This window comes from Paroedura picta, chromosome 1 (assembly GCF_049243985.1).
Source record: "Paroedura picta isolate Pp20150507F chromosome 1, Ppicta_v3.0, whole genome shotgun sequence".
Classification (NCBI taxonomy): Eukaryota; Metazoa; Chordata; class Lepidosauria; order Squamata; family Gekkonidae; genus Paroedura; species Paroedura picta.
In genome coordinates this window covers 136,996,792-137,024,087 of record NC_135369.1, presented here as the reverse complement: position 1 = coordinate 137,024,087, position 27,296 = coordinate 136,996,792, and the positions used below count along the sequence as shown (strand labels likewise).

The 27,296-nt window shown below is 41.8% G+C and overlaps 1 protein-coding gene across 4 annotated transcripts in view; it reads right to left on the bottom strand.

The window, feature by feature from the left end:
* Nucleotides 1–4,103: 4,103 nt before the first annotated feature.
* The window catches only part of SNX14 (sorting nexin 14), a 41,979-nt gene continuing 18,786 nt past the window's right edge, over nt 4,104–27,296 (bottom strand). Inside the window, exons 16-29 of one of the 4 annotated variants that reach the window (XM_077305132.1) lie at nt 22,292–22,318; nt 20,132–20,264; nt 18,371–18,563; nt 17,921–18,004; nt 17,703–17,803; nt 17,224–17,335; nt 15,275–15,315; nt 15,059–15,178; nt 12,911–13,034; nt 9,907–10,071; nt 9,124–9,219; nt 7,621–7,712; nt 6,555–6,611; nt 4,104–4,291 (exon numbers count right to left, since the gene is read on the bottom strand). In XM_077305132.1, the coding sequence (XP_077161247.1) occupies nt 4,253–4,291; nt 6,555–6,611; nt 7,621–7,712; nt 9,124–9,219; nt 9,907–10,071; nt 12,911–13,034; nt 15,059–15,178; nt 15,275–15,315; nt 17,224–17,335; nt 17,703–17,803; nt 17,921–18,004; nt 18,371–18,563; nt 20,132–20,264; nt 22,292–22,318 (1,384 nt within the window). In that variant the 3' untranslated portion in view covers nt 4,104–4,252. The other 3 variants (XM_077305142.1, XM_077305113.1, XM_077305122.1) reach the window with 3 other exon arrangements.

The following is a 27,296-nucleotide window of genomic DNA, read 5'->3' as shown; positions in this document are numbered from 1 at the left end:
GGGAGCTTTCTTAACAAAGAAAGGTTACAGCATGGAAGTAATTCAGGCCATTATGTCTTCCAGGCATCAGTCCACCAACAGGATCTATGATGTGACCTGGAATGCCTTTGTGCAGTGGTGCAGATGGACCATCTTTCACTGAGGCTGAGGGAAGTACTTCAATTCCTGCAAGATGGCCTGTCTCAGAAGCTAAAGTTAGCCACAGTATGTCGTCAAGTTGCAGCTCTTGAGTTGGTCTTTCCTAACTTTAAAGGGCAACCAATTTCAAAACAATCTCACATCATTCACTTTCTGAAAGGTGTGGCCCAACTAGAGGGTCCGGCAATGCATAGATTCCCAATGTGGAATCTGAGCAGTGTCTTGACTGGTATGACACAACGACCATTTGAACCCATAATGGAAGCATCTCCAAAACACCTAAGGATGAAGGCAGTGTTTCTAATAGTGGTAATAGTGCTAGAAGAATGTTGGAGCTGATGGAATTCTCTGTCAGAAAAGAGCTCTGTGTGTTCCATAAAGACAAAATCATGCTGAGAACAGACCTAGCCTTAAGACCTAAGGAACTGGCCACATTCCACCACAACCAAGACATAGTCATTTTTGCCCAAAGCCTACTCAACCAAAGGAAATACTCTGGCATACCTTGACGTAGAATCATAGAATCATAGAGTTGGAAGGGGCCATACAGGCCATCTAGTCCAACCCCCTGGTCAACGCAGGATTAGGCCTAGCATCCTAAAGCATCCAAGAAAAGTGTGTATCCAACCTTTGCTTGACATACTCTAAAAGCTTATCTAATTAGTACTGAAAATATCAGGAAAATGGAGTCTTTACTTGTGTCCATAGCAGAACCAAACAAGGGATCGAAGATATCCAGTGTAGCTATCGGAAGATGACTCCAAGCAGCTATTGGGTAAGCATACAGTACCCAGAAATTGATACCTCCTATTGGGATTACAGCTCATTCTGTCAGAAGTACAGTTACATCAGCAGCATTAGTTGGCAGAACTTCAATTCAGGATATCTGCAGAGCAGCCACGTGGTTGAATCCTTCGACTTATCCATCATTACAAAATAGACGACTTTAGCTCTGTGGAAGCAGCCTTTGGCCGATTAGTCCTTCAACAAGTATTTAGGATGGATGATGATGGCCCACCCTAAAGGACTACTGCTATGGGAGGTCCCAGCAGGATGTCCTCACCCCAGGAGGAGAACAACCATTGAATACATACCAAGAAGGGTCCTTCTCTCCTGGGGTATAAGAGGACATCTTGATCCTTCCCTTCCATCGTCATAGAGCCCAGGAAAATACAGCAATTGAGTGATGGCAAACGTGGGGAGATTGCAATTCAGAGCAGATACTTCTTCCCATTATGCCTATGTTCTTATTCTAATAATTGTTTTTCTTGTTCTATATATAATCTATATGTTCCTATGAGTTAATGCTACAGTTGAATGCTAATGTTATATTTGAGCCTGGTAAGATGATTGCTATGGCAGTGGCCAAACTAAGGAAGGGGGCGAGCGCCACCTAGGAACCGAAAGAACTTTGAAATTCCTGCTTCCCTTGATCCAACAGTGGAAACTCACCCAGCAAGATGTCCTCATATACCCCAGGAGAGAAGGATGTATTCAAAGGTCCTTTACTGCCAGTTCTGTGTGGGAGAAGCTGCTGTGAACAAGCATGTCTTTGAGTTTTTTCGCTGGTTTGTAGACAAAAAAGGGACTTAAGTTACACTTTGGAATATCAGAGAAGAGATACCAATTATTAATTATATTTTTAATTTTATTATGTTTGTTGTAAGAAAACAACAACAATTTTATTTGTAATATTGGTTTTATTGTTTGGTATTGAAAGGGTGGATCATGGAGTTAGTTTGGCCTTATAGAGAGCATGTTTTAAGACCTTAGTTGAATACCTTCTCTCAGCCAGTTGCTGGACAGTTAGTTCAGCCTGTTTGGTGAAATCTCAGTCATAGCTGCAGTTTCTTTTAAATCTTAATAACTGAGGGAAAGGTTCTTTTTTAGATGATAAGGATGAAAACTGGTTTGTGAACTGAAGTAATGTTTCTTCAGAACTATCCCATATCAAAAAGATGTCATCCAAAAATTATTTATACACAATAATATCTTATTTTTATATACTCAAAAGGATGTATTTCTCTTCAAACCTCTCCATATACAGGTTGGCTAACTGGGGTGCAAATTTAGAACACAGGCCGGGCCTGAAATTTGCCAAAAATATTAATCTGCAAACTGAAAAAAAAAATTGGAGGCAAAGTTCTTCTAATTGGTAAAGAAAAAATGAGTAGAGTTGTAAGAGTTCCTCTCCTCTAGAGTATCATATAATTACATCCTGGGGAATGTTTGCCACATCCAAAGTGACAAATAACCAATCCTCCTGAAACTGTTTGATTTTGTTGATATAGTCTGAACAATCCATTGTATCTCTAAGGAAGGAGTTGATTTTAGGGATAAAAAGTTTTAGAAATAAATCCAAATAGGAAGCCAGGGGTCCTTGAATTGCACCATAGGCACTGACAATCGGCCAACCTTGAACCGGAACTGTGTTCTTACGGATTTTAGATATTGAATAGAATTGGGGAATTCTCCCTTCAAGATTCCAAAAGAAAATAAAGTTTGTTTGTCAATTACCTTATTGTTCAGTGCTTCCTGGGTTAAATTCAGTATTAGTTGTTTGACTTGTGTGGATGGATTAGCCTGGCATCTCAGATAGTGTGTAGTATTATTTGTCTATAGGCTTCCACTAAGTAATCTTCCCTACTCCAAATCACCAAAGTCCCACCCTTATCAGCAGGTTTGAAAATAATGTCTATTGATTCATACAGTATATAGCATACTGTTTTGCAATAGCCTGTGGGCTGTATATATATTTCTAATCCCTATTTTTTTTAATTGTGTACAATAAAAGTAATATAATTTTAAGACTTATACAGACATTCAAACTTTTGAAGGTCCTAACTGTCATCTGTTGGGTTTTTATGGTTCCAATTCAAGGTTTTTTCCCCCTTTTGGTTTCTGCATTATGTGACCCTGGTTCTCAGTGGCCTTACATACTATCAACAATAGTATCCCACAGAGCTGTGTCTCCAGTGCCAGGGCACCAAATTGCCAGTGGTTGGAGTCCAATCAGTGGAGTCAGTCTCAGAAGGTAGAATTGCGGGATTCCTGTTCTTTCTCATGCCTGTTGGCCTTTGAGGATCCTAACTGTCATCATTTGAGTTTTTATGGTTCCAGGGTCACATAATGCATCTAGTTCTCAAAAGAGATCACCAACCAAAGCAGCCAACCCAATCTCTCTTCCAAATCCCAGCCTATAGCCAGACTGAAATGGATTCAGAAAATCAGTCCCTTTTAAGAACCCCTGGAGCTGAGAAGCAGCCATCTGCTTTAGCACTTTGCTTATGATGGAGCCTCTTGTGGCGCAGAGGGGTAAGGCAGCCGTTTGAAAACTTTGCCCATGAGGCTGGGAGTTCAATCCCAGCAGCCGGCTCAAGGTTGACTCAGCCTTCCATCCTTCCGAGGTCGGTAAAATGAGTACCCAGCTTGCTGGGGGGTAAACGGTCATGACTGGGGAAGGCACTGGCAAACCACCCCGTATTGAATCTGCCATGAAAATGCTAGAGGGCGTCACCCCAAGGGTCAGACATGACTCGGTGCTTGCACAGGGGATACCTTTACCTTTACCTTTTACCTTATGATGGAAGATTGGAGACTGGCTGGAAGTTCTTCAACATAGAAGGAGGGGTTTTTTTTGGGGGGGGGGTTTGCCCCCCATAACAGATTTAATCACTTTCTCTTGAGCATAGGTGGTATAACTCCTGCTCTCAAACTATACCACTATAAGTAAACCATGATCTTAAATTTGCACACATCCAAATTCCTTAGTCGAACTGCCCTTCTCTAACTCATCTATTCAGCTAAGAGCCTTTCCTGTACAGAAGTCAAGTCCAGTTTGATCCTTCACAGGTCTCATCAATAGATCCAGGGGGGGGGGATATCGCATTGTCATTTTTATAGTTTTATCTTGAATCATGAAAGTTAATTTCATCATGAACAAAGATATCAGAGGCTTAGTGAACTTCAGTCAGTAATAAAATTTTATTCTTTCTTTAGCTGAGATTTTTCTGAAGTTAAAGTTCATTATATTTACAAGCAAATATACAAGACTATCAATTAAATCAGTACATAAACAGCCGCCATGAAAACTGGTACTTCCACATCCTGATGCTTACATCCATGATGGTAAAGAAGGAGCATCCTTTTGAACCTATTGGAAACAGCAGTCAGAGGGGAGAAAACACCTGTGATTCAATTGACTCAAATTGTGAAAATGTATTATCCTGGTATCACTAGATAAAACTTTATTAACTAATTTTATTTATTTAAAATCTTATTTCACCTTTCCACTCAAGTTAGAATCTGATAGGCAGCAGACAGTGAAACTTTAAGACAGTACAAATACACATCCATTTTATAAACACACACACACATCTCACAATGAAAAATAAACAGGAGACTCAGTAACAGAACAGCAAGCTATACCAAAATATTTTCATCCAGCAATGGAAGACAAAGACAAAAACAGATAATTTCCCTTAAGGGGGGAATTCCAGAGTTTGGGTGGTATCTATATAGCTTCAGACTATGGGAGAACTTGATGCAGGGCCCTCAATGATACTCATAGTGGTGGACTGGGTCATAGAAGAATAGGTTCCAATCTGCACAGGGCTTTAAAAGTCATTATCACACTCAGAACTGGGCCTGAAAGCAAACTGGGAGCCAGTATGGATGGAACAAAACAGGAGTGGTGACCCTATAATTCACCCTAGCTTAGCATTCACTTCTCCCAGGCAAGAAATAAAAAAATAAATAATACATTTTTGTTGCTGCACTCTGTACCTCCATTGGTAGATGTATGCACTTCCTGATTTATTGTGGTGAAGTTAACTGATACATTTTGAGAACTCAACTTTGTACTGAAATTTTATTCCTTCTGTCTTTCTTTGATCATTATGCGCTGTTTAATGTATTCATTGAATATTCTAGTTTAAGGAGTGAACATGAGGTAAGCATGGTTTGCTAAGAATGATAAGATAAATTTAATGCACTCAGTTTCTCCAATAGGACTGGTTCTCTTGGATTCTTAACTTGGACCTTGGTGGCTATTACTGTATCTTGTTTTTACTGTGCATTCTGATCTTTGATCATGTTTATAAGTCACCTTAGGTTAACTGGGGAGGCTACGATATAAGAATACATTGCTCCAAACTTTTAATTAAGTGTCAAAATATAAAATGAGGCTTGATCCACGTGTTAGATACAAAATTGACTTCTAAGTATAGAAAGTGGTGTGGGTAATTTTTCTCCCCTTCCTTTGCGAGCATTTCACATCTCATATTATTTCTGAAGGTCCACCAACTCCCCAAAAGAAGCATGTTGGGAACCACAGCTGAAAGGAGGTAGAGAAGTACCATTTCAATTACAACTTTTAGCCAAAGTTTTAGCCCAAGGGAAAAATTGGAAGGAGTGTTTATGACAGAAAATCAGAACATGATTAAAAATGATTAGAAGTCAGGTTTGAGGGTCAGTACAAACACAAAGGAAGTTGTCTGTATACATTGCCCCATCTGAGTGATAAATGGGTATAATGTCAAACTAGGATCTGGGTGACCTTGGGCCAGGTATATAAGCAGCCTAAACTACTTTATTGTGAGGGTAAAATGGCAGCAGGGAAAACATTGGAAGGCCCTAGTAACAGTCATCACTGTCACAGTATGTGGAAACGGCCACTAGAACGGCTTTAACCTAGGCAAACACTGGGCTCCTAAGTTCTATGAAGCAGAACTACTGCAAATAGAAGCGCCGTACCCAGAGGTGCTATGCTTCTGATTCCTAGATCCCGGGATAAGCAAGGAATTGCTCTGTTGAGGAATGGAGGAATAGATAAACGGTTCTGACTGGCTGCAAACATTCTTCTAACATTCATAATGCTGTGAGCTCCCAGACAAGAAAAAGGCTCTCAATACCATTCAAGCCAGAACCCACTCTTAAGGCAGACGATGCTGGTTTGCAAGAGCAATCCAGCAGCTACATAGCTTGGATAGAGGAAAATGGAAGAGAAGATCAGGCAGCAAAGATGGGCACCAACCTCTCCAGAATTGTCAAGAACTGGAAGGTACTGTGAAGACATCATCAGTACAGATCACAATCTGCAATAGTTTTATTGAGAGTGGGACCAGGACGTCTTCAGAATAAATCAGTTAGTAGCAAAGGATTGCGCCAGAAACAGTAGAGTTACATGTATCTAATTAACATTTAGATACATTTAAATTTCAAAGGACAATGAAACTCAAAGAACAAAACCATTTACAGTTAAATCTTTCAATTTGTTAAACGGGATTTTCAGCAGTTAAACTACAGCCATGAAAAGTAGAAGTTTTGTCTGTGCCTGTTGATAAAACACATTGGTGATCATGCAAATTAGAACAAAGTTTTTGTTGTTGTTGTCTTTTTTTTTTGTCATGACCTACCGAACTGAGCTCTGGAAAGAGTTCCTGTATCCCAATATCCAGCAGGACATAAGTCAACTAAAAGATTCAAGAAGAGGTTAATTATTTAAAAGAATTTGTAAATACAGCCTCCAGCATCATTAGTAAGGCAGCCTGGAATAACTACTATAATCTCGAGCAAGAGAAAGGAATACCAGATTAAATATAGCTGCCAAGCTTGAATGCCTAGTCAGACAGAACCCACTGGTCAAACTAGCCAGCTGATACTCAAAGCCAGTCAGAATTCCACTGCTTTAAGTTCTATTAACTAACTGTTAATTTTGAACTAGCAAAGCAGGTCCTCCTTGCTACAGTTTCCATCCCATAACGAAAAGTAAAACTATTGTGGCTACATACTCTTCTGATGGTGGCTGTCCTTTGCCTGCGTTGCTAAGGATATAAGTTCACAGCGCTTTGGCACTAGGCCAATTCACATGGCCAATCCTAGTTTTAAAGGATCATGAATGGCTGGTACAGGTACATTCAGGTTGATACCTAATGTTGATCTGAAGCAGCAGAACAAAGACTGAGTCCAGTGGCACCTTTAAGACCAATATTTTATTTCACAAGGTATAAGATTTCATGTGCAAGCACACTTCTGTATCTGAAGAAGTGGCCTTGCACAAAAAAGCTTATACCTTGAATAAAATTTTGTCGGCCTTAAAGGTTCCACTGGACTCAAACTTTGTTCTAGTATAGGTACAATTGCTGTTCACCACCTACAGGAGGTAAGAAGTATGAACATATGAAGCTGTCTTATACGAAAACATCGGTCCATCTGTACTGTCTACTCAGACTGGCACTGGCTCCCCAGGATCCTCGGCAGGTCTTCCACATCACCTGCCACCTGACCCTCACCACATATGCTGGGAGTTGAACTCGGGACCTTCTGCCTACCAGGCTGATGCTCTACCACTGAGCCCAAATTGCATGCTTATTTTAACTCATTCTGACGCCAGTATGATGGCTGTAGGACAGGAAAGCAAAGGCACAGGGTTTGCTGAAACACGTCATCAGCAACTGGGGGGTTTCTTGTAAAAGGTCATACCTGTTTGTTAAGCACTGGCTGCTGCAATCCATCGAACAGAAGTCTTATGCCTTCATACTTGGCCTCTTCTCCAATACATTTGCTTATCAAGTCTGGACAAAATGCCAGCACAGAACAAATTAAGCACATAACAAACAGGGGTGGGAATGCAAACTCAGGATTTCAAGTCCTCAGAGCTTCTCAAGCTGTCTATTTAACACAACAGATCTGCTGATGCCAGTATAATTGGCTGCTACTGAGTCACAGCACACAGTCTTGTCTTTGGCCAGAGAGGTACATTTGTACTCTGTATCTTATCCTGGGGATTAACTCTCAAGGTGAGAGGACGGAGTGACGGAGCATGTGTAGGAGTGACTGCACGCCCCATGTCAGTGAAACAACAAATGTCCCAGTTCTTGGAACTGCACCCAAATGCTATGCATCAGGCATTGATCGGCACACCCAATTAGTTCAATACTTGCACCGACAAGGATGAAATTAAGTCACTGCAAGTATGGCCATAAAGTAAAATCTTGGAAGCTAAGCAGCTAATTAGTGCTCAGATGAGAGACCACCAAGGAGGCCCACAGTTGTCATGCAGTGGCAGGAAATGGCAAACCACCTCTGAATGTACTTTTTTCTTGAAAACCCTACCAACGTGGTTTGCCATAAGCCAACAATAACTTGACAGCAAACCAAAAAACAATGGCAAAAAAATTAACTGCGACATAACCTTACCTTATACTTTTAATCTGAAACCCCAAACCAAATTCAGATCTCTCATTTTTTAAAAACGGAAGCAATACATAAAAGAATATGTTTGTTTGAGATACGGCAAGAAAGTATGTTTCAAATGGTGGTGCCTTTTGTACTGCAAAGGTACAACCAGGTGAGCACAGTTTTAACTATGATCTACCTTACCCAAAAGGGCCTGCACATAATACACAAAAGGGCTTTCTGTTGAGTCAAACCGTTCCTGTCAAAATGAGTACTCATCTACTATGACAGGCAGCGGTTCTCCAGGGTCTCAGGCAGACATCACCCACTACCTGATCCTTTAAATGGAAACGAGGGGATAGGATCTGAAACCTTTATCAACCAATATCCCAACTCAGACATAAACTCTAAGCACCGTTCTGCTCCTCTTTAGTGTTGTCTTCTAAGTACTAAATTAGAGGCCTATCCAAATCATACCAGTCCATAGCACTTCTCTCTTCAAGTTCACGTGACTCCCAGAGGCAACCATTCCCTGGACAAGGAAAATGCTGACATTGCTGCCAGTGGCATTATGAATCAACACAAAACAGCCAAAATGGAGAATGTCACTGCAGGACATTCAAGACCAAAGACCCTGCTTCAAGACCCTGCTTCCAATAACTATGTTCCTTCCTTTTGAAGGCCAGTACTTGGAAGACTATGACATATAGGGCATTTACATGAAAATGCGCCATTCAACCCAATGGAATTTTATTTACACGGTCTCTTTTCTTGCTAAACTGTGCCATATCATAATCAACACTGAACCTGGAATGTATTTCATCATTTCGTCAAAAGTCTGCTTTGCCCGTTTCTGCTTATCTTGAAGGGAGCGTGGCTCAGAGTTCTCACAGAACACAGCATCTGAAATGAAAGACCAGTCACTCTCAAACTGCCTTTGTGTTCAGTTTTAGAAACTGGTTGCTAATGGTTTTTCTCCTGTCATTTCAGGCAGGCCTATATTAGTAATTGCTTGTATCAGGTTAGCAAAGCGCAGTTGAGCTGCTTTTGAGGGAGCCTGCTTTCTTCCACTTCCTACCCCTTTGTTGCACTTCTGAATTGCTGTGGGGCGCTGCTGAAAACGTCCATTGTGCTTCCTGCAATGCTGCTCCCCACACACACCCCTTTTCAGTGTGTGCTCTTCCACAGCCTTTAAAAAACATCTAAAATGAGTGCTATAGCACTAAATCAATACAGCACCACGTGCTACAGTGACTCCACTGAAGTCAATTTCAAGCTATAGCAATTCAGTACTATATTGCTTTAGTTCTATAGGGGGCACAACTTAGAAAGTTAAAAAAACCTGAGAAAGATCATATGGGGGAATAAAGCAGCACTGTTTGAAACTGTCAGGTGACAGTTCATTTAAAAAGAACCCTGTCCACAAAGACACAGAACTAAGTACTATCTTTTACTTAGATGGATCATTCTCAAACTGTGCAATCCTACTCAAGTCCAGGGTTATATTGAATTAAATGGGTTTAAAGTTGTAAGAATTCAGCACAGCACTACACAGAAAACTATGCTACAACACCACAAATTCACACTGACCTCTCAAAAGTGTTATAAGTGACACCAAACGGTGCTCTTGGAAGAGCTCCTCTAGCTTACGCTGCAGATAATAGTCTGTGTATTCCTCCAAGGTGTTTTTGAAAAGAATACGTCCTCCCATCATGATGTTGTGGAGCCGGTCAGGGATATGGAAAACCACTCTACCTGTAAAGTTTTATCACAACATATTTAATAAATGTGAACACACTTTGTCTGAATCCACTCAATTTAAATTTCAGAGTAACTTCTAAGGCTGCCTCAAAGCTTCTCCCAAACTTACATTAGTAACAAGAGTCCCATGTTATATGTATGTTATTTGTCAGGTATGGAAGACAGGGCTATCAACATGTCCTAGCTAAGATAGCTGAATGACGCCTCCCTCTACAGAGGCAGACTATTCTAAGTAACAGAAACTGTTGCCTGCATCCACCTGATAACAGCCCTTATTGGAAACAGAATGCTAGTTTTAGACCTTGAAATCATCTAGCAAGGCTGGCTTCTCGTTTTCCTGTGTGGTCAACACATGAACACCTGAGTCATAAAGGGCTCACAGAAAAATTGTGTATGGGCTAAATGTATGTTTATGGGTGATTCAGTCTCTCAGGATTGCAGAGTAGACCAGAATATATGATTTCCCGGACACAGCATGACAGTTATTCTGTAACTGTGACCTCCTGTGCTCATTTCCTTTTCCTGTTAAACCAGGAGTAAGATGGAAGAGTGCAGAAAACTAAAACCTAACAGTTGCAGTGTGGCTCGAATTCTGTCACATGCTGTTAAGTAATACGGTAGGGTGTGTATGTGGAAAAGCTGATTACTTCCCTCTGTCCTCAGTTATCTCCCTGAATTGTAATCTTTTGCACTGCATTATCTACATGTGCCAGGAAACTGCAGAGTCTTTAGCCCCAGCACAAAACTTGACCTCCTGGTTTTGCAATTTCATTTCTCTTGTTCTCCCCAAGAAATCTATTTTTGTGCACTTTGATTTGTTGAAAACATAGAGGGAGAAAAATCATGCAGGTGTACCCTAAGAGAATGCAGCTCAAGCTCATACACTGTTATAAAGAAAGCTTTTCCCTCACTTCTCCTTGAGTTCCAAAGGAAATGCAGCTCTACCAGTTACCCTTCTTGCCTGACTGGTGTACAAAGTAGAGCCTACCCCCTTCTCCTCCATTCACTCATGTGTCAGAGTGGATCAAGAAAGAGAATGCTCCAAGCTTCAGTGTGGAGATTCCCCCACCTCCTTAGACAGCCCAACAAAGGCAGCAGAACAAGAATCTTCCTATGCCCTATGATTCTGCTCTGATGCCAACAATACTTTTTATTTCCATAATGCAACATGGGCATTGCGCCAGGGTAACTTGGAACAAGGAAATAAAAATTTTATGATGTTGGCACATATCCCACAGCACATTTGCACAAAAATCTTGTTAAAGATACAACAGGTCCACAAGCTGAAATACAAAGGCATTTTACTCTAATGGATAAATTCAACAGAGCCAGAATGGCATGAACCTTTGATTTTATTTATTTCCCGCCACACACAACAAGCAGTTTGTGGTGGGTTCCCACATCAGTCCTCAGTACAATAAAACCCTAATAAAAATCTCATTAAAACAAACAAACAACAACAACGGCAACAACAACAACTGGTAAAGGTATCCTCTGTATAAGCACCGAGTCATGTCTGACCCTTGGGGTGACGCCCTCTAGTATTTTCTTGGCAGACTCAATACGGGGTGGTTTGCCATTCCCTTCCCCAGTCATGACCGTTTACCCCCCAGCAAGCTGGGTACTCATTTTACCGACCTCGGAAGGATGGAAGGCTGAGTCAACCTTGAGCCGGCTGCTGGGATCGAACTCCCAACCTCATGGTCAGAGCTTCAGACAGCATGTCGGCGGCCTTACCACTATGCGCCACAAGAGGCTCTAATAATAATAATACATGGTGGTAAAAATTCAACCTCCCCCCACCCCCCACAGCAGCGTGATTGCCAGCAGGGCATCAGGGGGACTACATCTGCTAGTCACACCAATGTTTTTTAGACATGGTGGTAAATCATCCTTCCTTAGGCGGGCGCATCCTATCTTCTCACTGCACTGACCCCAACCATAGACCTTAGAGGTCCTGCGGAATGCTGCAGACTCCCAGGGGCCTGCAGCTCTTCTCGGAGCTCATTCTACCAGGTAGGGGCCAGGAATGAAAAGGATCTGGCCCGGGTCAAGGCCAGCCAAGCTTCTCTGCAGCTGGGAATGACCAACAAGTTAATTCCTATCAATTCACTTTTAACCTATTACTATTACTACTACTACTATTATTATTATTATTATTATTATTATTGTTATAATTTATTTCCCAGCACTCTCGGCAGAGCCGGGTCGTGGGGAGTTACAAGATAAAGATACAAAGTCCCCTAAAAACCCTGCTAAAATTACAACAATTAACAAGGACACAGATTCCAATAACAAGCACAGCAGAAAATCAACCTCCCACCTACCCATGCTGGGAACTAGGGGAGAACTGCTGTCCACCACTGTTAAAATGTGGGGGGCCCCTTCCTTTGGGGGGGCCCACAGATCTTTTCTCTGCACTGGCTTCAACCATAGACCTGCTGGAAGAGCTCCACCTTACAGTCCCTGCAAAAAGCTGAAAGCTCCCACAGGGCTGTGGTTCCCCGGGAGCTCATTCCATCAGGTAGGGGCCAGGTCTGAAAAGGCCCTGGCCCTAGTTGAGGCCAGGCAAGCCTCTTTGGGGCCAGGAACGGCCAGTAAATTGGAACTAGCAGAGTGCAAAGCCCTGGGGGAAAGAGGGGTGCATTGGTAGGGGCAGTCCCCTTGCAGAGAAGAATGCTGAGGGACACCCTTTTTGCCCAGTCAGAGGGAGGGAAGGTCATATGGATCACCATGGCTAGGTGTTCAGAGGACAGATAGGGCACTAGTAGCCAAACCTGACCAAGGTTATGTATCATGCTCAGAAAAAAAGAAGGCAGAAGTCATATCTCACCAATGTACATTAGGTAGTCATAGACTCCTTCCACTGTCATCATTTCCATAAAATAGTTCTGATTTTGTCTTCGTTCTGAATTCTCAGCACGGTTTGCATTGTTCTTATACAGTTCGTTAAAAAGCTGAAATTAAACAACAAGAAAGTCCACCAAGTTTTTTTTTTAAAGCACAAATATAAAGTTATCATCAGAATGGATTCCCAATATAAATGTTTGCTTGGCTTTGACTGAAGAGTGGAACTTTTCTTAAGCAATAACAAATCTCCAGGTAACGATATCTGTATGACAGCCCAAGCAGGAAAAAGGACCAATTCCTCACAAAACATGGCGATTTGAACAGAAGTTATAATCAAATATCAGGATTTTGTAATGTCCCCTCTATCATCAACTGTCCCTCACTGACTCCCAGGAGATAGCTTTTGCACCTATCCTGAAGCAGTTTTGGAGGCAAGTTTATGTTTTTTCACCAATTCCCCTTAACAGTGCCTTCCATCTTTTCCAGACTCAGCATTATGTAACAGATTTGCTGAGGAGGTTCCAAGAGCATACTCACTGATAGTTTCCCAGAATGCATGTAATGCAGTTATTTTTATTTAGACCAATTCTATGGTGTCTCTCCAGGGAACCAATCTAAGGCAGCTGACCAAGTAAGATGATACATGTTTAAGTTATTAATTAAAACCTAGATAAAGCATTAACACAAAATTCTGAGCAGCTTAAAATTAGTTTCTCTCAGTTTGCAGGCTATAAAAAAATGATGTTAAAATCAACCCCTAATTTAAAGCCTGGGTTAGAAAAAGATTTTGCCTGATGCCTAAAATAAAGTCACATGGGTGATACAAATGTATTCTTCAGACATGAGTGGCCACTGCTGAAAAAGCCCTATCTCCGGTTGCTACCTGCCTCGCTTTTGAAAGATGGAACATAGAGAACACAACATTTGCGGGGCGAGGGGCAAGACTAGTCTCTATCAGACACTGTAACATGAAAGCCATAGGGCATCTCTAATAACCAGGAAGGGCAACAGACATGATGGGCTGTACATTGATATGCAGTTGGTCCACTCCTCAGGTCTCATCCACAGAAAATCACCCATACACCTAATACCAGACACAGTCTCCTGAAACTGAACAGAACCAGCTGCAGACTCTAAGTCTTGGCAGATGTGAGCAATTTTATCTGCAAACTGCATCACCTCAAAGTCACAAAGGACCTGTATGTCGTCCATGTTTCCATCCTCAGCGGTCTGGGATAAGAGCTCATCTCAAGTCTAGCAAAGCTCTGCAAAATGGCATCAGATGAGCACAATGGGAGTAGAGGACAGCTTTGGCAGCTCACTTCCACAGACTAGGCATGACAGTGTGTTCCCACCTGTATCTAGTCACACTCACTGTGAGTTTTTCTCTATGCTCCAACCCCCTACCCAACTAACATATCCCCCCTAGCTCCTCAGTGAACCAACAGGCCTTCTGGGCTGTGCTGGAGGGAAGAAGGTGCTCAGAAGTAATTGTGTCTACTGCCTAGGTATACAAACATCGGCCAGACTGATAAGCACTGTGGCAAGAACACCAGCTTTTGCTGACCAGAAAATCTAAACCTCTGTAGATACCAGTCTGGATACTGACATCTGGGCTACAGCTGCCACACCTGGTGCCCTTGATATGGCCAATGTGTTGTGTGTTGTAGTTGTTAGTTTCGGACTAGGATCTGGGAGACCCAGGTTCAAATGGAACTCTGTTGTCACACAGCCTAGTTATCTCACAGGGTTGTTATACGCCTAAAATGGAGGAGATCAACATAAGCTGCTTGGAATCCTCATGGAGGAGAAAGGTGGAGCACAAATGAAGTCAATAAATGAACATGGCATGACCTGGGCTCCTGTACTTCTCGCTGCCACCAACCACTCCCCAGGTAAGAAATATATAGCTGAAATGTTCATGTTGAAATATGGCTATTGGGACAGATTACACAAAACCCACCCACCTTTAATTGCCTGACCTATTTAGTTTTATTAGTGACTTTTAAGAAAGTGTGGTGTAATTTTGTGTGGTGAATTCTGTACACTATAAATGAGAAGGTGGGAGATGATACTTAAATAAAATACATATTTATTATTGAACAATTTCATTCTGGCAGGCATAGCGTACCTTTTTATTATTTTCAGAAGTAGGACTGAGAATTGTAATCTCTGGTCTACTTGGTTTAGGCTTGGGAGATTCACAGGAATTAATAAAATTTACAATGAACGGTTCCAGGTGCTGGCCTTTCTGAAATTAAACAAAACAGCTGTAATGGACAAGTTTCAGTCCTTAATAAATTATCAGGAAAAGACACTAATTATAAAATGAATCAACTCTACCCACCTCTTTTATTAGTTTCCCTGGAACAGATTTTATAATTTTACCTGCATAACAGTGGCATAAAAAAGAAAAGAAAAAGATTTTGTTTTTTCAACATCACAACTTACACAAGTTGCCTTCTCCTTGCACAAGGGAGGCCTTGATCCAACCCCCTGTACCTGCCTCTTGGTTTCTTTGAAGGGCACATTCTTTATGCATTCTTTATGCAGCCATTTATCCCACACAAAAGGGAAACACGTAATTTGCATTAGAAGATCTAGAACCACTGTGTGTATAAATGAATTAGAGCAAACAGAAAACAGCCCAACTAGTTCAATCTGAGAGGCAGCTTGGTGCAGTAGTTAGGAGCGCCGACTTCTAATCTGGGTTTGATTCCCCGCTCCTCCTCCACCCGCTCCTCCTCCACCCGCAACCAGCTGGATGACCTTGGGCACCCCACAGCACCGATAAGGCTGTTCTGACCAAGCAGTAATAGTAATATTAGGGCTCTCTCAGCCTCATCTACCTCACAGGATTTCTGTTGTGGGGAGAGGAAAAGTAAGCCAATTTAAGGCAGTGAAAAGCGGGGTAAAGGAACCAACTTCTTCTTGAAGGGAACTTTGCATGTGTGGATGCTGAAAAGCAGTCCCCTAAATTAGCGATCCCCAACCTGTGGGCTGCGGACCACATGTGGTCTGTCGACTAATTGGAGGTGGGCCGCGAAGGACGCCTTCTCCCCCCCCACAGCCCTTTACTTCATCCCCCCCCCCCCACGGCCCTTTACAACACACTTCGGGTGTCATTGTCTCCCATCACTCCCAGATGGGACTATCTCGTTGCAGAGAAACAAGCTCAGGGTTCCCATTGATTTGTCATTGTCATGAGTTAAAATTTCCATGAAAATAAAATGTTCCTTATGTTCATTGTTGTGGCGTGTCTGAATCTGATTCTGAAGGGATGTTTAAACATTACCATAGTGATCAGAGAGCGTTAGGGCAGTGGTTGAGAGTAGAGGAGTAAACTACCCCCCCCCCCCACCAGGCCTCAGTAAAATTGTCAAGTGTTGAGTGGTCCCCGGTGATAAAAAGGTTGGGGACCACTGCCCTAAATAACTGTTAATCCACTTTTGAAGGTGAAAGGAACATTCAAAAATATGGTATTTTCATGGTGTGTGTGGAGTATAGAGTTCGTGTGGAAAAAGGGGGATGCTGTTCAAAGATTTTTTAAAAATCCGCCTCAAGATCTAAAAGCATGTTCATAGTAACTTATGATATCAACCTCAATAACACCGCATATTCTATTCATTTTATTGCTTTTTTCCAATGTGAAAGCCCTGTGTTCTTTTGCCCCCAGAATAACTGAATTGCTTTCTGGGTTTATAGTCTCCCTTCTGGTAAACTATGTCTTAGAAAGCTAAGAAAAGAACCCGCAGAATATTTACTCAAAAACAAAAAGCTCTATGGGAGAGAAATGTCTCCCAATTTCCCCTTCTCCCAGCAGCCAGCTGTGAGCAGCAAAGGGGTCGTGGGAATCCTCATGAATAAAAAACAGATGCAACAAATGAGGAGGGAGGAGAAAGCAATCAAAACTGCCCCTTTCTCTCTTGCACCAGCAGAGTCTGCATCTTGTGTTGGCAGAAAGGAGGCCAACCCAAATATTTCAGCACGTCAGTGAATTTATGTTAAATCACTTATAGACAATGATGCATGCGTGCAGCTGAAAACTATGCACAAGCCCCACTTTTGTACTGGCAGGTTTGGATAAGAGGTTGGATCCAAAGGGGGTCTATCACGAGTAGAAGATTCCCCTATGAGCGGAAAGACACTTTTGTAAAGAACTTATTATCATGGTTCTGGAATGGAAGCAAATTGTTGTGCACATGCAAGAAACCACAACAAAAAGGTTTAAGTTATCCATACAAATCAAAGTCAGACAATTCTATCTGGGAATTATTTTTCGGTTACAGCTCTTACCTAGATTTACATCAGGCAATATTTTTTCAAGGAACTGAGTCTCTCCACCATTCGGGGACAAGAAGTCAGCTAAAAGCTGGCTGTTGCTTAGCTCAGGATGCTGCGCCAGTTTCTTAGAAAAAGACACAAAGAAGAACAAGAGCATGACGCTAAAATTACCTCCTTTCCAACAATAAGAATTTCAGTGATTAATTTTCAGGTTATGTTAGGCAAATATTGCAAATGCACTTATGCACAAAGCTATCAGAAATCACAACTATAGGAAAAATATTATACACATAGCAGCTGATTAATATAATCTAGAAAACAGGAATATAATATAGAAAATGGATGAAGACCTCTTAATGCAATTGTGAATTATGGCTCTGGAATGGGTTTAGCAGTACAGCTCCTAGCAGTTTGCCCCTCGTGATGCTCCTTAATATCCCCTCCCTGAACAGGAACTGGGGTTGCAACAAGACAGCAGCAGTTCTTCTTACCTGTAGATATTCCTGGAAGTCTTCTCTCTTTGACTGTAAGTATTCAAAGTTTTTTGGCCCAATGATCCTCTTTGAAGGAAGCTGGGCATCAGGAAATGTGCCTGAAAGTTTCAAACTCATAAAATTACTGTAACTGAAATCTACTATAAAACTCTCTCAAATTTTCATACATAGAGTGTTTTATGAATGTATGCATGCACACACACACAAAATCTTACCATGAAATTCTGTTAATTTTGACTCGAGGACATAAAATTCAAGGTATTTTCTGTAGATTGACCAGCGTTCAGGTTCATGCCCAACTGCAAATACATACAGATATAAGATTAACCCTCTATCCAGCCTGAAAGGGGTTCAAAGGGAAACATATAAGATAGTAGAAGAAACCCCTTATTACAAACTGATGATGTCAACAGTGACCTGTCGCAGAACTAAAAAAAAGATTTAAATAATGCAAATACTATCCTTGATATCCAAATGGATGCAACATTCCGTTCTAGATAGTCACGTACTTTATGTTCTCCCTCATGTTTGCAAAGAGTGCAACACATCTTGGAAACACTACTGAATATAAAATGAGAGATGCAAAGAAAGCATACATCTCACCAGGACCAGATGAGCACACTAGGGCACCCACAATGTTGTTCTTGTTTTTTTGGAAAGCCTACCTGCCATTCTATCATTCCTCTCCACATCAATACAAAATACTGGTATTCTCTCTTTTCTCTCCATAGGGGTGTCATCAATAAAGTCCACAAAGGGAATGCTGATTTTCCAAGCTGCCAGATTGCGAGGCGTATTTGGAGTACTAGCTGCCTCCACAGGAGAATCGTCTTCCATTACCATAATGCCTTCTTCAATCTGCAGCGAAAGATTCAAACACTCAAAGAACATTTTGATCAAATTTCCTTTTGGACTTCCTAATGTTCTTCCAAAAGAACTCAGGCTGTATGTCTCCCAGAAGCAAAACTCAAGTCTACCATCAATTTCCTGAAGGAAGCTGTGTATGTTGTTTCTCAACGGTGGCTCCAATCTGGTGGAATGAGCTCCCCAATGAGATTAGATAGTTCTGTAGGGGCTGCAAAACAGAGCTCTTCCACCAGGCCTTTGGCTGAAAACAGCAGCGGGAGACCTCCCTGCTACCAGCTCCATCTCTCTCAGGAAACTCTATTGACACATTATAAAACCTCCTGGTCTCCTCCTCTCCAAATTACTGCAGTTCCTGTTCATTGTTTCCAAATTATGTTTTGATGTTGATTATTATCATTGATTTTGATTTGTTTACACTGTTAAAAAATAATTCAATGTATGTCCCAACTTTACTGGTCCTTCGTACATCGCCCCGAGACATCGTAGTGAGGGGCAATATATAAATTGAATGAATAAAAATAAAAGACAGAACTTGTGATTTAGTTAATGCATTTCTTACAAAAGCACAAAGTACATAATTTTGGCTTGCTTCAAATTCAAACAATGACCTGCTATGAACAGTTATTTACGGTATTAAATAGTAGTGGCTTTGCAAAAGCTTAAGTATCGAAAAACTAGAGTCTCTGTGAGAAAGACACACTTTAATTGAAGTAAAATTCTGCTAGTAGCCCAACACAGAAACAGTGGCAGAAATTTTGAAAATAAGACGTCCCCATCCCAAATATTATCACTTGCAGATGCTTAATAATCTGTACTTCCTTTACCAAACTGCATCAAGCACAGTAAAGTTAAAACTGTACTTGACATAATAAACCATTTGTAGATAGAGCGGATATCCTTTTATTTGTTTTTAAAAAACTGTTCATGTTGCCTTTCTACCCACATTTCAGGGTCCCTAAGGCAGTGAACAGAAAAAACAGAAAACATTTTTAAAATGCATGCACATATGTATTTATAATATAATTAAATGAAGTTACACAATTTGGCTTTTTAAAAATGCAGGCAGAACTATATTTCCAAAGTCAGTGGTCTCAAGGATTCATTTAAAAGCCAGGCATGCCGCTGACAAATGCCACATTTCCTTTTCATTTTAGAAGTTCATCCTCCCTTAGATCATCAGGAAAATTCTTGTTTTTCACAGAAAAACAATGGCTCGATTAAACGGGACCGTCGGCTAGTTCTGATGATGATGGCAATACACAGTGGGAAAATAAGACTCACAGCCACACACTTGCAAGACATGAGCACCCATCCCACTGAACATTTTCATAATGACCTTTGCATTGGACCTATGTGCAATAAATAAATAAATGCATAGGCACAAAGGCAGCCACCTATTTATGGGGTTTTTACATGTTGTCACCCGCTGCGAGCCTTAGGGAAGTGGCGGGCTAGAAATCTAATAATAATAATAATAACAACATGGGCTAAGAGGGCAGATGAGAGGAAAAGGGACAACCACGCCTGTCAGAACCATCAGGACAAAAGAACCTACTCACAAAGTCATCCTCGCCTTCAGCCAGACCATAATTGGGCAGCACAGATCCTTCCATTGTGGTGCTCTTGAAAACTCCTTTGATTTTGCTGCCTATTTTGCTGATCCCAAAGGATTCTCCTTTTTTCTGAGTGCTCCTATGTACAATAAAAAATACATAGTACACGCCGAGTAGAGAAAATCAGGGTACTTAACAGAAACAATTAAGGAAGTTCTTTGCGCATAAGAGTCATGTGCAGAGGCTCTGAAAAATCCAAACACTTTGCTTACTTTGGTGCAATGAATAGTTGCAGTTCAATTTTATAGAGGAAATAAAGAGCATTTTGGACACCAGTGGAAGTTTTCTGTCTGCACAAATTATCCTTTTGAAAATTAAGGCTGCTCTTGTTAGCAAAGCCCTCTCCACCATTCAGTATTTGACGGAAAGTTAGGAAATGGCTTTAATGTATACTTCAGAAATATGTATTACTACAGACCTGAAAAAATGTTTCTTTTCATGCATTCTAAGACAAGCTTTCTCAACCAGGGTTTCAAGTGTTTTTTGACAGCCTTGGAAGGGTTTCCTGAAAGGGTGGGAGCTAATTTATATATATATTTAGATATATATATATAAATTTGTTAAATACTTATTGGGTGAAATGACCATATATGTCATGGTCATGTTGACCCTCCCCCCAAAAACTGGCCAAAGATGGGCCAGGAGGGGGTGGGCATGTACCCATCTCTGTTTCCCAACCATATTCTGCACAATCGTGCCACTTCTGGGGTTCACAAAGCCTGAAGAATGGTTCAGGGATTTCTCAGTTGTGAAAAAGTTGAGAAAGGCTTCTCTAAGACAACAGTTAAGCTCTACATGGTGGAGGAAACTACTATTTTCTTACTATAGCATCTTCTGCAACCAAACACAAAAAGAGAACCTGTCATGATGAGCAATTACCATGATTGTCCGTTCATGCTGCAGCACAGCGACTCAAAAGGCAAAATGTGCTTGATGCGCCATGCTTAGCACACTGTTTAAACTTCAGCCAAGCAATCATGTGTGATATGAGAAAGATCCTGACCAACTTGAAAAGCAAGCTACAGTAAAGGACATGGACTAATTAAAACTATGGAACAAATTGGAAGCAGGTGAAATCTGTTAGCTTAAGAAAACAGTTTGTCCTAAACATAATGGATCCTGTGGATTCATTCTGTGAAGAGCAGCACTTTCCTCTGGTACAAGATGTTTTTCAAGAAGTGGAACCGCCTCCTGTGCCAGCCAATGGCTCTTTATATCAGAACAAAGTGCAATCACTAATGAGACAGATACCTACACCCAACACAACAGCTTTATTCAGAGTTTACAATCTTGTGGGGAGCCATTTATAAACACATCATCCAAAAGCCAGCACATTTAAGTGAAACAGAGACATTAGCCACAAAGCCTGCATTTTTCTCTACAGCCATGCATTCAACATATATGGCATATTAATGCATGCACGTTGGTATACTGCCCTTACACCAGACAACTTTATTTCTTACTCTAGAAACCCAAGGAATGGGGTGGTAGGAAGCAAAATATACTTCCTGTTGAAAATGGTTTTAGAAAGGGATAGTAGAGGTAAGGAATGATTATCTGTACCCCTCTTCCTTAAAAGGGGCGGAGGAAAGAGACTACTAATAGATTATATATGTTCTGTTGATGAAAAACAGCACAGAACTGTACATCTAGCACTACTACCAAAGAAAAAAGAACTTTCAGATAGATTTAACCATCCTGATGACTAGTGCATTTGTATTCTTTCTTAAAAGCTTGATATGGAATACATTTTCACATATTTAATAGGCTCACACTGTATAGCTAGATTGTATATATACCAGACACAAAATTGCTCCCCCCCTCGAGGTAGTAGATCTGTAAGAATGCTAAGTGACATATTTCTAGAGTTAAGAAAACTGATGTTTGAATAACACTAGGCATTAAAAACAAACAACGTAATTTCCCCCCTTAACTTTATAAATGACAGGTATGTGCAGTTTCTTAGGCGACTGCAACATTAATTCCGCTTTGAAGTCATTAGAAAACATAGGTCCTAAAGCTCGTTGTTATAAAGGCAGTATGAGAGGGTCACAAATAGGTGCAGTGTAAAGCAGGCAACAGGGATGGCGCGTCAGCTTGACTTACCGAAAGTCATCCAAACTGAGGCTACTTCTGCAACAACAGGCAAATAATATTACCCCCGCAAGTCCAGAAGAGAAGAAAATGGAGAGAAACAGTCCTATTTTACACAAACCATGCTGCCTTAGAACAGCTGCCCCCCCCCTCAGTGTGCACAGTCCAAACCAGGAGATCTGTTTTGTCTTTAAAGTGTCCTAAATCCAGAACTGGGACACCGCAAAGACAAGCAGATGTTTCACACGCACCTTAGAGAGAAATAAACCATTAAAAGCTAGCCAAGTCCTGTTTCATTTCAGTCATGGTTGCTCAAAGTTAAGCCAAAATGCCATGCATTTATCTGAACAGGAACCATAAAAGGCTACAGCAGCCTATTGAGCCCAGATAAGCAAAGGCCTGGTTTCTGCAAACCATGAAACTGTTCTGCAGGAGGGTTGCAGTTTTCTCCCCTGGAAAGGATCCTTTGTCTTTAACAGGCAGCTGTCAAAGAACCAATGGGGCTGGGCAGGAAAAAAAAAAGTTTACAATGCTATTGGATAGGTGTAGCCATGACTGAAGAGAGCAAATTTAGCATGGCAAAAATATACCTCAAATATTTTAATATCAATGGAAACAAGCGAAAGCAGCAGACACACACTTTTCTTAAGCATATAATAAACAAAACCCTGTAAGTTGGGAATGTCAGCCCTTTAGTTTGGCTACCCTGTTACCTTCCCCAATAAAGCCTTCTTTTTCATCATAGCAGTGGTCCTTAGGTTTGTGGTCAGGCTGGAGAAAGTGGCAGACAGGCTTGGCCTGGAGCCAGCCAGCAGCACCTCCTACCACCCAACTGCCTGATGAGACCAACCATATCTGCTCAGACCAGGCTGGAAATGTCACAGATGGGACACAGGAGAGCAATGACAGACGTAAACCTACTGCTTCCTCTTTCTCTGTCCCTGCATGCAGCAAACAAAGCCTGTTCAGATCAGGACAGCAGCAGCTCAGATCTCACAAGTGGGGAAAGTACATCAGAACAAGTCAGGCACATGAAGAGACAAGCAGTGGCAATAGAGGGTGGACAAGAAAAGAACACATTAGAGGTGAGAAGAGAGAGCATTGCGGACAAATGAGGAGAGACCTAGAAGAGAGTGAGGCAAAAGAGCAAGGGAAGAGCAAAAAACAGGCATAGAATCCACCAGTCCTTTTTAGCATTTTGGAATTTTTTAAAAGCTAACTTCTTTTAATGAAGACAGGCAAATGATTGTTACAGATCTGTTCTATTCTATACTGTTTGGCTAGAAGCCCACGAATGGAACATGGACCTTCTAGATCAGTTAAGAGGTACCTGGCACCCAAAAAAGTTGTGAAAGCTGTAATCTACCAATTTACACTACTTTTCTCAGTGTTCCCCCACTTCCTGCTAAAGCAACTTTTTAACCCATTAAAAACTCATACTGGAGATGGTGGGACCCACATGGACAAAATGCCATGCAACTGGGGGCCATGAGGACCAGTGGGAATCAAGTGAAATCTTGCCTTTCTCCCTCTTCCATAGGAGGGTTCAACAATCTCCAACATCTACTATTCAGAGGTAAAAATGGCTGCTGAAGGAAAGACAATGTAAGCCAGATCCAAATCTGGTAAAATGCAACCATAAACAGGTAAACTAGGAGACGGAACAGACTGTCCACTCCAGTGAGCAATTTCGACTTGCAGGTTCAGACAGATTAACTGACCTTTGGCGCCAGCTAAAATTTGTGGTCATCATCCACCCAACCCAAGGTTGCCAGATCCCATGGCGGAGGTCCCCTCCAGACCTGGTTGCTGCCATTGCACAGGAAGTGACATCATCACACCAGTGACACCCAGGCGACATTTAAGTTGCAAAAGCACTACAGTAGAAGCTGGTTTTACCATTGACTTTTTGCCTAAATACAAGTGTCACCTGGGCATCACTGGTGTGATGATGTCACTTATTGCGTGATGCTGGGAACTAAAGCCTGAGCCTTTCTCTTTCTCCAGGCAAGTCCCCCCATCCCCTGCAAGTGGCTAGGAAGGACCTGGCAACGTAACACAACCCCGCTTCTGAGCTTTTCTATTTTCCAAGTGCTCCTGAATGAGTGGCAGACTTTTAAAAATTCCCTGCTCATCTCTAGCACCACTAAAAGACAAACATTTGAGCCTAATGGCACCTTTAAGACCAACTAAGTTTTATTCAAGGCTTTTTTTCAGTCTGATGAAGGGCGCGTGCACACAAAAGCCCACACCTTGAATAAAACTTTTCTTGGTCTTAAGGTTGCCACTGGACTCAAACACTGACCATTTCTGCAAGGAGGGGCAAAATGTGTGTGGCCTCCTACTTGCAAACGCAGGATGGTAAACCTCATGTTTGCAGCCCTCCATACAAGAGACCCCTCCCATATTTTCCCTCTGCCCTGTCGTGGCTTTTTGCCTCATGATGAGGCTGCAAGGGAAAACAAGCCAAACTTCTGTCCCCTGCACCTTGGCTTGTCAATTACAACGAGCCACCAATCACAGCACAGCAGTTCTCTTCTGGACTGAAACTTTCTCCCCCTCACCCCAAGCCCTGAGATTAATTTTTTTAAAGGCATTTTTTAAAAAGCAACGCGGACCACGTAATTCTTGCAGCAGGACATGGAGAAGGAAGGGCAGGTGCTAATGAGACTTTTGTGCGTTTCCCCCTCCATGCCTCTGGTTGCTCGCTGATGGGATGCAAGAAAGAGTGGCAAATCCACTTTTTGCAATTTCCCTCATCCTGAGGCAAATCTGGGCTAAACTCGAGCCAGGCCCTAGACAGCTTTGGGATGCAAGTGATGTCATGTGGAAGGGGCTCAAAAACGTCAGCAACCAGACGTTGTCCAGAGGCAGATTCCTCATGTGGACACGGCCTTTGTTTTGCTACTTCATAGTATCTTGGCTACCCACCTGAATCTTATGTATTTCCAGGCACCAACTCAGCATAAACACTTGCAGGATAGTTGCCGCGGGTAAAGGGTATGCAGTTAAGTCACCCTGGGCCTGACTCGAGTCTTGCTCTGAGGATAAAACCACCTGCTCTTTTCCCATATGTTAAAGTCAACCTATACAGGGATTTGCTGTGAAGAGAGGAAGGCAAACTTCCCGCCTCCTCACATATGCCCTGAGCCATCAGTAGAATTATATATCTGTGCAAAATTGGTCTTGACTATTCAACCAACCAAAGCTTTTTGAGAAGTTTAGATGCTTTAATATCCATCAAAGAAAATGCACTTCCTGCAACGATATCACGAGTTACATGTTTGCACTAAACAGGTATGTGAAACAAGCAGCTAAAGAAAAATTAACTTCTACAGGAATGAAACTGACAAGTGAACAGTTTGATACTTTCAAGAGCCACAGGAAAAAGAAACAAATGTGTGATTATGTAAGGCAAACCTGCCAAAAACATTCCTCCTGGGAAAACAGGAAATAATTCCTCTGCCCAGAGCCGTTTTGGAACTCCCGTGAAAAGAGCTGCCAATGTTCAAGGGACTGAACAGCAAGGTCTACCTGCCACAAAGTGCAAGAGGGCTACATCACTGCCAATTACACACACCAGGCTAATCTAAATACATGCAAATGAGGCTTCCTTCTGCTGCCAGCAGAAAACAGAAAGAAAAAAAAAACCCTACTGTGAACTCACTTGAAGCAGCAGCAGATGAAACTCCCTAGCTACCTGGTGCTCTCAATCCCAACTCATATAGAAAAATCAGTCTGAGGTTAGCAGAATTTTTGGTCACAGCTAAACAGACAAAATATTTGGGAAACTTCAGCCATAACAATGCTGTGACAGAAACAGTGAAACCTTACTAGGGCAAGAGTGCCACCTAGAGTGGCTGGGATCCTGGACCTTACATCAGAATTCGTTTAATTGAACATTAGCCCATCCTGCCAAACTTAATCCCTTTTAGCCCATTGGTTCAGAACCATTAGCAGATGCTTGGTAGGGATGGGACTATATTTTGTAAGAATTTGATTGTTAATACTACCCTCTGACATCAGAAATGAGGTGTTGAATGGGATTGGATAAATCATCTTACCACTTTTAAGAGAGGAGGCTGACTTAGGTCAGATTCCATTGACTATAAACATCTGGACACTTTGGATTTTCCTTGGTGTTCTGTGGAAACTGGAGTCCACAGGATGCTGAGTAGGGATTACACACTCCTCCAGCATCTTGTTCTGCAAGGAACTCTACACGTGCTCTGAAGACCCTACTACAGTATCTAAAGTATAGTTAGTCTACTTAATTCAACTATATTATTTCTTTTCTTTTGGAATGCTCTGTGCTATGGTTCTTGTGTGGTTCCACCCCCCCCCCCGTATTTTTCATAGAGATTTATTTTTGCCTTTATTTAGGACCATCTAAGATATTTCTGTGAATCTCTTCCCTATATGCCAGGCTGCACATGTGGTTCACAAATGATTAGTAGAAGGTTATTTTCTAGAGTTTCTATCCTATCACTTTGGTTATTATTTTAGTACTGCACTACAAGAATATTTTCTCGGTGCGAGATGCTTTCATGGGGTTCCTGAGTGGCGGCAGCTGCTTATGAGGGTACTTTCCAAGGACGCCTGAGTCTACAGGAGTGTCACAGCAAGGAAGGCACCTCTCCCCACTCTCTAACAACTGGTGGCAGATGTGGTATTTGAATGTGCAGAGTTTCTTCTCACTGTCGTTTTTTTGTTGAGAACTCTCATTTCTCTGCAGTCACAACAATGCAAGCTGTAAAAACGGGGAAACTGGGGATGGGGGGAGAACATCAACTGTTGTGCTGCCATAAACAGATGCTATTTAAGCAGCCATCCAAAAGGCTCCGTCAGGCCGAAAAATGGTATCATGAGCGAGTGGCCCCATCCCTACATTCAAGGCATGGTGAGCTATATACTATTTCAGCTCATATACACACAGGGGCTCAGGGCAGACCGCATATTAAATGTTGAGCACTACTTGATCACACTCAGACAGGCAGTAATGTCAGCTGACCACTTT